Genomic DNA, 14036 nt, shown 5'->3' with positions numbered 1-14036 from the left:
AAATATTCATGACAATGACTCTCACGAACCTCAAGAAAATTTCTCGCTCACAAATAAAAGTTGGTTTACTGCACAGTATGTTTAATATATGTAAATGAATGAAATTAAAATATTTGGAGCCTTATTTCACCGCAAGACCCATTACTACTTGCAAACTTTTTGAAAAACAAACCCTTTGAAATTATCAACAAATCATTTTAAAAATTGTACATATCATATGGAACAGCTTGCATAGAGGCTAAGAATGTTAATTGACTTGAATATAGGCCAATAATGGTAGATAATATCATTAATGATATAAATGAAGAGAAATGTGGCAATTGATTCCAATATCTCCCTTTATATATCAACAAAAATATATCAACAAGAATAGAATTCCTGGGTCCCCCGCCGGTCAAGCAGTATACAAGTATAGTGTATGCATAAAACATTTGGTATAAATTTTATGAATATCTTAAAATTTGTAGGCATGAAAGCACTTTCAAGGTCAATTTTTGATATAATAATGAAGTAATTATTGTGGTCAAAGTCCCATAACTTCAACAAAAAGTATCGACCAAGGCTGATTTAGGAACTTGACCAAGGTATTAGTAGTATAAACATTTGGTATAAATTTCATGTAAATCCGTCAAAATTTGTAGGCATGAGAGTGCTTACAATGTCAATTTTTGGATAAAACGGAGTCATTATTGTGGTCAAAGTCCCATAACTCCAACAAAACGTATCCACCAATGCTGATTTTCGAACTTGACCAAAGTGTTAGTGGTATAAACATTTGGTATAAATTTAATGAAAATCCGTCAAAATTTGTAGGCATGAGAGCGCATACAATAAAGTGTGACGGATGGAAACACGGACCCACGCCCGGCATTTCTATGTCCCCGCTCCGCATTGCGGCGGGGGACAATAAATTGTGATGAAGGTCATTAAAAATCTGCTGTGAATAGGTAATTGACAGCTAGAGGTAATGTGACAGAGATCGCATATGAATTTTAAGGTTTGAAATGACCAATTATTGTTACATGTAAATATCAGTCTTCATATAATAGGTATGTATTCAAATTGTGATGTACATCCTACGTGCAAATACCTAAGTTGGCTTATAAAAAAATGTGATGGCAATTCTATTTGCAATACCTATGGTGATTTCATTAGGGTTGGAATTGTGATCTCTCATGTAGTACCTACTGTTAACTCGTTAAGGTTGTAATAGTGGTCTCCTATGTAATACCTACTGTGAGCTCGTTAAGGTTGTAATAGTGGTCTCACATGTAATACCTACTGTGAGCTCGTTAAGGTTGTAATAGTGGTCTCACATGTAATACCTACTGTGAGCTCGTTAAGGTTGTAATAGTGGTCTCACATGTAATACCTACAGTGAGGTCGTTAAGGTTGTAATAGTGGTCTCACATGTAATACTTACAGTGAGCTCGTTAAGGTTGTAATAGTGGTCTCACATGTAATACCTACTGTGAGCTCGTTAAGGTTGTAATAGTGGTCTCACATGTAATACCTACTGTGAGCTCGTTAAGGTTGTAATAGTGGTTTACATGTAATACCTACAGTGAGGTCGTTAAGGTTGTAATAGTGGTCTCACATGTAATACCTACAGTGAGCTCGTTAAGGTTGCGGTGGAGGTCCCCAAGTGTGTAGTTCTCTATCTGCATCTCCAGATTGTGCTTCTCTTTCTCCTCGGCCAGATGGAGGCTGCCAATGTTGACCTGGTTCATGATGTCTTTGCGTCGTATCAACATCTTCCTCTGCTTTTCATACTTTTGTTGCTTTCTCTGTTGCTCTCGCACTGCTTCCATTGGTAGAACTGTAACAAACAAAGGCCAAGTTTGTACTGTACAATTATCTGCACCATTAAGATTCAATGGAACCTAGTCTATCTAATTCCCACCCAAACTACTTTGACTATTTGACTGTAACCTTGTACTTAGCAACTTAGTCCAAAAACATAGCACACCAGTACTCTACGGTTAGTTAAAAGCAAATAGGGCCAAAAAAATTGGGGTCTGGACAATGATTTTACATAGGTCTGTTATGACCATGACCTTTAACATATATATTTGATTTAAGGTTACTGCAATGCCTTACCTACAAGCAGTCTTTTATTAAGTTCTGAACAAATATGGGTCAATGGGATTACTATAATTGGTCCAAAACTGGATTTCAGTTAAAAAATATTACTTTAAGCTTTCATCTAAAATTTGGGTTCAAGATTGAAGTATCCTTTATCCACAACTACTTTTTATGTGAAATAGGGTCAAAAGGTGAAAATATATATAGTCTGTACAATAATATTTTGAAGAGGTCTCATGTGACCTTGACCTTTGACTTAAAATCACTGTATACTCTGCCCCTATGCAATCAGTGTGAGTGAAGTATAAACCAAGTAGGTCCAAGCCGAGAAGGGAGAATATATGGTCCGGATAGGTATTTGATACAATAAATGTGCTATATGACTTTAACCTTTGACGTAGAAACAGATGTACAGACTTATCACTTAAGGACACCCGCAAAACATGGTCCTGTTTATCATTGCTTTTTCAAGGTATCAATTTACACACTCTGAGTCAACAAAAAAATTTCTATTTAATCGCACTTTCCATGAATACCCTAACCAACCTTCTTTTTCCTTCTTGTCAAAGAGAAGAGGATTTTTTAGTTCGTTGTCCAGTGCTGTGAGTTTGATGAGTCCCTTCTTTGGCACGGTCGTCTTGGCAATGCAGACCTCCTCCCGACTGGCTGGGTAATGACCAAGAGCTGTTTTCCGTCCCTGAGGCGTTTCGGCCTGAGTGTTGGTAAGGAACACTTGAGATCTCTGCAATCAAAAATAATCACAATCTTCATCAAGTATTTGGATATTTTTAAACAATTAAACTATTCAATGACAAATCAGTATGTACTTTTAATTCAGTAAATTGATTAAAACTACATATTAAATATAATGTTTTGTCTCATATTTATTGCATTTCTGAAATTTAATAATGAAAACGTTCCTGGACCAATAATTCCATTGCTGAACACTGTTTCAAATAAGAACATTAATTATTCTCAACCTCTAATACATGCATTATTCCTAGGAGACATTCTAATTATACTTTTTTGCTACTTATATATTTACACACACACACACTTTACTACATTGTACAGCTAAGACATACATATTGCAACATTATCATAACTAAACTGTAGTACATTATTCTTTAGGAACAGTGGCACCATAAAAGTCCAGTCAATACTTCAGGTACCTGAGTACAATATCATAACTTACCTCCCTAAGGAATTGTGTAGTAAAAGATTCAGAGGAAAAGTTGCTGTGAACATCCAACTCAGACTTGGATCTGTGGAATCCATACAATAAAACATTCTGTTGACCCTGCAAAAGTATCAGATAAAAAACATAGGTAACCATTTTGCTCTCAAAATTATAAATTCATTTATTATAATCAAGCCAACTCCTTGATGTAATAAATATTAGGAGTCAGATACCTTAATACTTGGGGATGAAGATTTAATAGACCTGTAACAGTCCATATTTAAGTACTTGTAAGTATTTAAACTATATTGAATAAAGAGTGGTATGGAGGGCAACAAGATAGTTTTAAAAGTCAGATTTACATATATACAGCAAAGATTGTATAAATAGATCAGGACAGATTCAATCCCAAACTCAAATATTAGTAATGTTGTTCTATGTATCAATGATTATAACACCACATTTACATGTATTTCATATTTATGTTGGAATTATATACAGAAGATTTAAGAGTATTATACTTATATGAATTAGCTTAAATTGCAGGACTACCAATTTGTATCTCTAGATAACCCAATATACAATTCTTTGTATAAAAGGCTGAGACCGAGCCTTTTACAGCTGCAATGCATACAAGCAAAATCAATTAGTTCCCCGCTCTTGCACAATCATTAAATTCTCAATTTCACAATACCTGAAACAGCCAGTGAGAGGATTTAGAACAACAGTGCATTTAATCATTAATGACACACTGTAACTGTTTCGCTAGCCTTTTTTTGTCCTGCAATAACAGATGTTTGTACTCACCAGGTTATCCACCATGGTACTGAATGATTTTGAATTGTGTATGTCAGTAGTATAGTTTGAAAAAAGATAAATCTAATCCGTTTATGACAAAAACTTTTTCTCAAAAAATCTGAATAAATTTTCAACTCATATTAAAATTTCGGCACATGTACAAGCTAATAGATCAATTTTAATTGATTATGAAAATAGGGAGGCAAAATCATATGCATTCTACACAAATTAATCTAAATGCAATTTATAACATACTCTCACAAAAAACTTTAAGGATATTCATTTGGTTAATTATAGAATCCCTGTACACACATCTTATTAATAAGAAGACTAGCTCTCTTGTGACCAAGACCAACATTCATTTTCTGTATACCCCAAAATACCGTACATTCACTACTAGAATGCACAAGATATTTAAAAATCAATCAAATTTCAAGTGGTTTACTGAGGATCTTTTTAAAATAATGTTTCATTTCTCGTAAAAAGTAAATGAAGTAAATGTACGTGCGTCGACACTAAAAATTTGTTATAAAATTATTTGAAAATGATCCAGCTAGAGTCTTCAAATGCATAATTCATATATTTTTAACATAACTAATATTTTGAGGAAAAAAAACACAGTAAATTATATTTTAAAGTTCAAATGCACTTCAAACATAAATCAAAATACAAATTTTTTATCAATTTTTTATCCAAATAATTTTACCTGCATGGTATTTCATGCTTCATTAAACTGAAAAATTTCCTTTCAGTGGGTAATGCTTTTAAAAATTCACAAAACCTTTTCTTTTTTAAACTCCCTTGCAATAAAAATAAAATTTGAATTTCAAATTAGATTTAATCTTTTGAACTCAATTTTTTTATGTACAGTTGTGTTTTTTTTTCTTAAATTCATATCTCTGACTAAAAAATCAAAAAAGGAAATAATATCACTACCTCCATGTCTTGTTCAATTTGTTTGACATCTTGGTATGCACATGCTTGACAAAATTTCCGAGATCGCTTCGGTCTCTCAATAGCAGTAAAACACCGTCTACTGGTGTACGACTTGCGACTCGGGCACACGGAACTCACAGCACTCCTATTTCTAGTAAGCACCTCTTTTTTCCTGGTCTCCATACAACTGTCTATTGAATCCCCCACATCTGACACACCCTGTATACTTATTGGGATCACATGGAGTTCTACTCTGTTTGGTTTTTTGTGCTCCCCCATACTTCACCAAATATGCAATAATTAATTCACAAGTTTAAAAATCCATACACCTTTATGTCTCTCTAAAAGTTTTTGAAAATCTCACAGGACCATGCTCCATAGACATTTCATTGTACATTTGATGATATCACAATATGCTTTAAAGTTCATATGGCACATCCATAAAACATTCATTTGCACTACAGAAATACTAATGTACTCATATTTTTAATGCCTCCTGCTTTTTCTTTGTGTCACAAATCAGAGAGCAAAAGCTCAAAGTTATTTCTTGTGTAGTTTTTTTCCCACAAAAATTCTATGGCACAGCTCCTGTTCACTTTGATAGCTATATTGCACCCTTCCAAGCTAAAGGATAAAGCCTTCTGATTTGACCTATCAAATTTTCATGAGGTTCCATTTGCTCGATCAATATCCTAATTTACCTTTTGCGATCCAGATCACAGAACAACATTCATTAACATTGCATAAGTCAAGACAAATCCAACCTGTGGAAGTAGCTTTCACAAACTGGTGCCCGCAATAATGTTCTGTTTTATATCAATGATCCTTTTAACTTTATATTCTATAACTTGCCCTTTGTCACCGGAGTTCTGTTTATTCTATTACCCTGTTTGCCATAATAATTTCATTAAGTCCTCATTTTCACCTGGGTATTTTAGCAATTAATACCTGGCATTTTTTTGGTATTTTCTTGTTAAGGAAATATATTATTTGATTAAAAAAAAACAGTCAATATGTCATTGAGAGAAAAAATATAGTTACATCCAATTGGTTTCACTAATTATGCCGATTCCCAGTGTGTAACTCCCTTTATTAAGCTTAATTACTGGTTTCTTCCCCTAATGGTTTCCGATTGCTTCCTTAAATTGATACTTTAATGCCAAGAAAGCGATGCAATATCCAACAAAAGTTACCTTTTCCGCCAATTGTGAAGCAGTTTGTTCAAAATATTGATTTTGGCTCTAAAACGTATTTACTTGGCCACCAAATGTTTCAACTGTCAAAGTCATTTTTGGTTCCACAACAGAGCAAGAAAGGAAATTGTTTTGTCTCTAATTTCACAATGTAAGACAAGGGCAGCACTTTCAGTGCAAAATCTGCCACATGGAACTAAAGCACATTTTCTTTTTTGTGTGTGAATTTTTTACGACTGATTGAGTTGTGAAATAAGAGTTAATCTTGTGATTATAATACGTAGCTGTAATCACACACCCTCTTAAAGGGTAAACAAATTGTTGACAAATTTGAACAATGATCCGCCAGGTTAATCCTGTGGTTGTCTACGACCGTTAAACACTCCAGTCAGTTTATTCACAGATCAAACGCACTACTCTAATTCCTGGGATTGTGTCCGGTACCTCCTGTAATGAAACCAGTTCTAGATTAAATTCATTTTTTTCAAATTAATGTTCAGCATATTAGAAGTTTTATGCAAGTCACTCATCAATCACCTATCAATCAACATGGAAAATCAATCACACTAAGTTACCCCGTTTTCATTAATAATCGTTGGATTTTGTTAAACACAAAGTTTACTACGTAACTTTGGGGACAATGGGTCTATACCAATACAGTTTGTTGTTATTTTTTTTTACCACTGCTTGGTTATTAATTTTGTCATTCGTTATATGAACTTCTACAAACTTGGAGCTCAACAAATAATTATGAGTCTAAAAGAACTAAAGAACTGCATGATGTCTGCATGCATGCTTCACGTCCAATTGCCATTTATAATAATACTCTAAGTTTTTAACTTCAAACTTCTGTGTCATTAAAAAAAAACCATACCATTGACCTTTTTTAAAAGATGACACAAACATCTGATCAATATCATATTTTTACATAAATTCTGAAGAAGAAAAAAACTAAAATCTAACAAATATTATATTAATCATGGAATCCTAAAAATATTTCTTCAACAAAAGTTTTATACACTCACCTCTAGCTATAACAGACCACATTTCAAGACATTACATAATATAAATTTCCAACCAATCTCACATTAAATAATTACTTAAAGGCGACCAATTTCAAATGTTTGAATTCCAAATACAAATACTCTACAAAAGTCCTACCAAAAACACAGCAGTAGCGCACACTGAAATACCCCTCGGCCCAATCAACCAGAGGCATTGTCATCGAAGGAAACTGAATCCCTCCATACAAAGACCAGAATAATGCAGCAGCACCAAGCACATACCTACACAATGCAAAGGAATAACTCAATGCCTTTTAATCCCCTCATGAAATCAGTTGGAGAAAAGCCCAATTTGTGGCCTTCAGTGATTTTGTCAATAAGTATTATGAAAATACATCTCCTTTTCTCTACACATCTTTAGAGTATGTCACCAATATGCAGACCCACTCCGATTCTTTGTGAGAAAGTTACCATGCTGAGTTTTTAATTATTCCTTTTTTTTTCTTTCTTTTTTTTTTCTACATTGCATGCACTGCAGACGTCATTGAGATAAGTACTAATTTGGAAGTTTAAATTGACAGCCATTATTTCATTGATTAAAATACATGTTAAACTGTGCACGATTACAGAGGTACTCAAATTTCAAATAAACCTCTTCTCTCTTTAAACTATTTACCTATCTCATAATCTGAACAATTCAAGAATGAAATCTGTAATATTGAATTACTAGTATGACCAGGTCACGGCTTGTGCATAGAAAATTGATTTACTTTTAAATGTAGTATATAGGCCAGTTAAAAATTTTGAATGTATCTTGCAACTACCAATTATCTTAAATTGGCATTGATTAAATTGCAACGTTAATACAAGGCCCTTTGGCTAGATTATCTATCATTTGAATCAATTTCATGATCAAGTTCATGTATTTCAAAATCCCATCATTATATTCCCAGAAGAAACTTGAGATTATTTGCATGAATTTTGGTCTACTTCACTGTTGCTGCATTTGTTAAGTTGTCAAATAAATCCTTTAACTTCATACAACACACCGATAACACTTTGAAAATGAATATATACATTATGTCAATGCTTCATGAAAATAATATCATTCTAGTATCAGGACAGACAAATATGGTCTGAATAATTTAAGGAGAATTCTTTCTCTAAACATATGGTTGCAACTGAATGCATCCATAGGGCTATGACAACTTTATTATACCCCTTAAAAAAAAAGGGGGGGTTGGGGGGTGGCAGCAATGTAATCATCCCCCATCCTAATGCCAGGTAAGTTAAAACTGGCAGTACCGGTAATTTGCACCTGGACTAGGTGAACTTTTCAAATAATTAAAACTCTGGTCATTAAGCATTAGCCAGAGATTACCCAGTAATGAAGATTATGAATAATGCAGTTACCAAAACTCAATGCTTCTATTGGTTTGGGAAACCCTGCTAAAAAAAAAAAGTCCAAACTAACAGGGACAAAGGGGGGGGGGGGGGGCGGTACTTAAGATGCTTGACTAGGTTTCTATTTTGCTTTTTATTGCTATCATTTTAAGTTACTTGTACCAGTACATTAATTTTTTGACAAAGGGATGCATTAACAGTTGCATTATCGGAAAAAAAGTTTTGTTGGTGCATGTTTTATGTTAAAGTAATATTTTGTCATCCCAGGTATGTACAGTATGAAATGCAAATTAAGGATACATAAATTAATGTAGATTTTGGAAATCTTTTTTCGAATAATGCATCATTCAATGAATAACATTCTTTGCTTCAGATGGAATTATCTCAATACATGTACCAGTTCTTACCTACAATATGCAATAAAATGCAAACTAATTGCAGGTATCTATATAAAATACTGACATTTCCACCCTATTAAATTCCACTACTAAAGATATATATTCCCCTACTTGCAGGCCACACTTAGACAGGTTTGAGCCTCTAGGCACTAGAGGTGTTGTAAAATATTTCAGTCAAATCAATGCATGCTATTTGAATTAGATAAAAATACACAGATAGACCCCTGTGCATTATACTTTCAGACATTTAAAAGCATGTAGCTCCGCTAGTCTCTGTCCCAAACTCTCTCCCACTAAGGACAAGCAGGGTTTATCATTCTAAGCCTTACTGTTCTGCTTGCAGTTACATTTTAATACCACCAACATTATGTTAACATTTTAATCCATCGGAGATCCATATCGGTTGATAAAGTTCCTATGTGATTAAAGTTCAAGCTCTGAAATTCTTTCAGTGGCCGACAAGACAAAAATTTCGAGTATTGTTCGAGTGCATTTCAATATATCTCAATCGAGTGCCGATACAGGCATTCAACAGTGGTAATGGATACGTGTATCGAATGTCTTGGCAGTCGATAGAAGTGCCTTTATCTCAAGATTTATGTTAAGTTAAACCTGTTGCCATACTTGTCCAAATATAGCATTAAACAATCAGGTTTGAAGTGAGGTGGCAGATTTTTCCGATAGGAGAGGAACAAACATCTTACACATCTACTACAAATATTTGACCAAAATCTCAAAAGACTTTTCAAAACATTAAGTAGATCATTCTTTCATCGTATTCATGATAATATTCATTGAAATTTTTTTCTCTTCAAATATTTCTTTTTTTTTTTTTACTTTTTTATTCAATTTTTTAAATTAATTTGATTAAAGTTTTTAAAACTCATTATGATTAAGGACTAATATCAAAAAATTCTATTAGAATCCCATTTATCATGATTTACAGAATTCAAATAGTTACGATCACCCGCCAAGCCCCCACTCTCATGATCCATCCAGCCTATCTGGCACGTTCCCTCTACTTCTTTCTAAAATTGCAGCCACTTTGAGCCTTTTTAATGAACTCATCAAACCAGCAAGTTCTTATAATGATTATTTCAATAATGCTGATCTCTTGAACTTCAGTGAATATCTCCATTATGCATTAACAGACATTTAATTTGTTCAATACAGAGCCAACAGAATTCCACTGACAACCTTCATTGTTTTTAACTGCGTAGTATTTTAACCAGTGTTATGGCAGTGAGGACCAAATGATGATTAATTTCAAGGCACACAGAGTCATCGTCATGTCCCCACACAATGGACTAAAATCAGCTGTACATTGACATGTATTGTGCTGTTAATCAAAGACTAATTTCTACATCAATTAGCAAGTCATCTCTTACTGAAATCTCTGAATTCATCTGAATGAATTGAATTCATCTGAATGAACTGATCAATGCACATTATTTTTTTCTTCAAGAGTTGTTCCCCTTTACCCCAATAAAATGGCATGCAAGTTATTGCATAATGAAATATGAGCTAAGCTAACTTTATCCTTATCTAGCGTTGTACCCTAATTAAGATAAAACTATTCATAACAAACTTTTTTTCTTCAGTTTTAATCATGTCCAAAATTCATTTCAAAAAGAGAAAGAAAATCTTAATACCAACAAGAGGCCATATTATATGAGGCGCCGTTTTAATATTTTTTAGGTATTTTCTGATATCAAAAAATAAATATTTGATATCAATAATTCGAATTTTTGATATCAAAAAATAATTCTTGATATCAAAAATTAATTCTTGATATCAAAAAATCTATTTTGTGATATCAGAAAATCATTTTTTGATATCACAAATTTGAATTCTTGATATCAAAAAATGATTTTCTGATATCACAAAATAGATTTTTTGATATCAAGAATTAAAGTTGATTTTTTGATATCAACAAATTGAATTCTTGATATCAGAAAATCATTTTTTGATATCAAAAAATCGAATTCTTGATATCACAAAATCATTTTTTGATATCAAAAAATCATTTACATTTTCTGATATCAGAAAATCTATTTTTTGATATCAGAAAATAAGACTTAAATTAAATTACTATCAACTTAATGAATGCTCCCTGTAATGCAACTTTTGTAATTTGTAAGAAAATGTGTTTCAAGCCTGTAGATGTCTCTTAAGAATGATAATGAATGCCTTATTTCAAACCTGGTTTCATTCTGGCAAGTTTTGCCACATATACAATGATCAACACTGCTTACTTTGCGATTTGCTGTGAATATTGAAAAATGATGGCCTCGCGTAATATAAAGAGTTATACAGGCGTACAGTTAGCGCTTTCAATACATAAGACCAGAATTATCAAGAACACTTATTAAATTTTACATTAAAATAAATAAAAGACAACAAATATTTAAATGCAAATCTGGCTCTGTAGTTCGGCAATTTAATTTTGAGTCAAGGGAGTATTCATTAAATAGGTGAAATTTATTCGCCATTTTCTTTGAATTTCTGATATCAGAAAATATAATTCTTGATATCAAATAATCAGTTTCAATTTCTGATATCAAAAAATCATTTTCTGATATCAAAAAATCGATTTTCTGATATCAGAAAATGATTTTTTGATATCAGAAAATCGATTTTTTGATATCAGAAAATGGATCGTATTTTCTGATATCAAGAATTCGAATTTCTGATATCAAAAAATCATTTCCTGATATCAGAAATTCGAATTCTTGATATCAAAAAATCATTTTCTGATATCAGAAAATACCTCAAAAATATTAAAACGGCGCCCCATAATATTAGGCGGCGGTCACCTGAGTAATATAGCATATAACCCATACACAGACTTGTCGAGGAGTCTCATATATTCATTTAATCATGAATTCAGTTTTCCTTTCAGGTGTGTGGGAGTAAAGAAGATAATTTTTAAACATTATATGCATTAACACCTATATATACATCCATTTTGGCTCTGCCCTTTCTCCAGGAAACATGAAATTTAAAATTTTAGTAGAGGACTTCCTGGTATTAACATAATTATGAAGTCAGTTTTTCATACAGATGTGTGAGAATGGAGAAGATGATTTTAAAACATTATATGCATTAACACTATAGTGCCATATTGCCCCCCCCCCCATGCCCAGGGGCCATGATTTTCACAATTTAGGTAGAGGAGTGGACATCATAACAATGTATTAAGTTTTTTGCCCACATGTTTGGGAGTAAAGAAGAAGATTTTTTAAGATTTAATACATTTTTACTATATGGCCATATTGGCCCCACCCTAGAGTCTGAACCCCTGACACAGGGGTCATGAATTTCATAATTTTGGTAGAGGGCTTCATGGACATCATAATCGTGCATTTAGTTTTTAACAAATACATATGGGAGTAGAGAAGATTTTCTAAGATTTAATACATTTTTACTATATGGTCATATTGGCCCAACCCTAGAGCCAGAACCCCCTGACCCAGGGGCCATGAATTTCACAATTTTGGTAGAGGGCTTCATGGACACCATAACCATGCAACCAGTTTTTTCCTCATGTGTGGGAGTAGAGATTTTTGAAAATTTGGCTTTTTTTTGCCCCGGGGATGGTAGAGCCATGAATTTCACAATTTAGATTTCTCTTACCATAGAGATGCCTCACAACAAAAATGGTAACAATTAGCCTTGTAGTTTTTAAGAAGAAGTTAAAAATGTAAAATTGTTAATGCACGACGGACGACGACAGACGAAAACGGATAGCAATAGGTCACCTGAGTTTACTCAGGTGTCCCAAAAAGCATGAATGAGAGAGGGACAATAAACTGGTTATGAACTCGTAACTCACCAGATCCTCAGCACTGATCGAGGAGCCTGCCCGAGGCTTGTGGTAATCGTAGGAAGTGCTTCTACCGCCATTGCTGGAGAAAAAAAAATTTGTTCATACACTACAAATACAATCACCACTGACCATAGTTCATATTCTTACATGTAGAGGTTATAGAGACAATCTACTGATACTTACTAAACTTTTGCACACAACAGCTAAAATTGTACATACCACCACCACTATTTTTGCAGGCTGTTTAAACATATTGGTCTCTTCTGTGATGTTTAACAAATACATAACTAAATGTCTTGTTGACTTCATGTTAGAGTATATTGTTACTTATTTGTTGGAAAGTTTTATGCTTTGTGCAATATGCTGTACTCCAAATTACAAATGTACAGTACCCACAACATTATTTTTTACAATCTTATCCTATCTTGAAGTTAATCCGATGTTCTATTATACAATAATCTGTCCTATCACTTGCAGCACCTGTAAGGTTTATTGTTTATTTTACCACCAGTTTTTCATATGTCTAATCAGGTTTCTGGGTTTTATTGGTCTTTTTAATGTCAGTAAACTTATAATTTTTTTAGATTAGTATCAATAAAGATAAGCGTTGCTATTTTACAGTTGTAAATGGCAATCAAATCTTTTTCAAACCTTAACTTTTTCTATATTCTGCATCCTACCATAGAGCACCACTGTTTTGGAATAAAGATGCAGAAAACATAGCATGGAAAATAATTTTTTTTAAAGCATTTCACAAGGAAATGGAATTAACGCATAATTAATAGGTAAAATTGAATACTGTACCAGCATATACATTGCATAAAAACAAATCTTAATCAAGAGGGATAACTCTGACATGCTCCTTGCTTACTAACCCCATTTCAGTCCAAATTATGCATAAATCTCAAGACGAAATTATTGTATGTGAGCTAGAGTAATTTTAACATTTATGAAGTATGTATACAATAAAAGCTATACATGTATACTCCTAGGACTTACTCATAGTACTTCTGCAGACTTCCTGACATAATGGCCTGTTCAATGGCTCTCTTCTGTTGGTGTTTCTTGAAGGATCTATAAATCATCTCGAATTCACTGTGCTGAAAGTTAATCATCATCAGTGAAAAAGAGACTGCTCCTAATACTACTATCATAGTTAAATATCAGGCTAACTAATTAAATGCTTCAGTTTGATTTTCTTTTTAATTC

General features: G+C 33.1%; 1 protein-coding gene across 1 annotated transcript in view; it reads right to left on the bottom strand.

Moving 5' to 3' along the window:
- The window catches only part of LOC128179552 (interaptin-like), a 32874-nt gene that overhangs the window by 4164 nt on the left and 14674 nt on the right, over positions 1-14036 (bottom strand). Inside the window, exons 25-29 of the mRNA XM_052846994.1 lie at positions 13827-13927; positions 12834-12906; positions 3281-3385; positions 2632-2827; positions 1611-1819 (exon numbers count right to left, since the gene is read on the bottom strand). Coding sequence (XP_052702954.1) covers positions 1611-1819; positions 2632-2827; positions 3281-3385; positions 12834-12906; positions 13827-13927 — 684 coding nt within the window. The remainder of the gene's footprint in view (positions 1-1610; positions 1820-2631; positions 2828-3280; positions 3386-12833; positions 12907-13826; positions 13928-14036) is intronic.

The sequence above is a fragment of the Crassostrea angulata genome, chromosome 4 (genome assembly GCF_025612915.1).
Source record: "Crassostrea angulata isolate pt1a10 chromosome 4, ASM2561291v2, whole genome shotgun sequence".
In the NCBI taxonomy this organism is placed as follows: Eukaryota; Metazoa; Mollusca; class Bivalvia; order Ostreida; family Ostreidae; genus Magallana; species Magallana angulata.
This window is presented reverse-complemented; position numbering and strand designations above follow the sequence as displayed.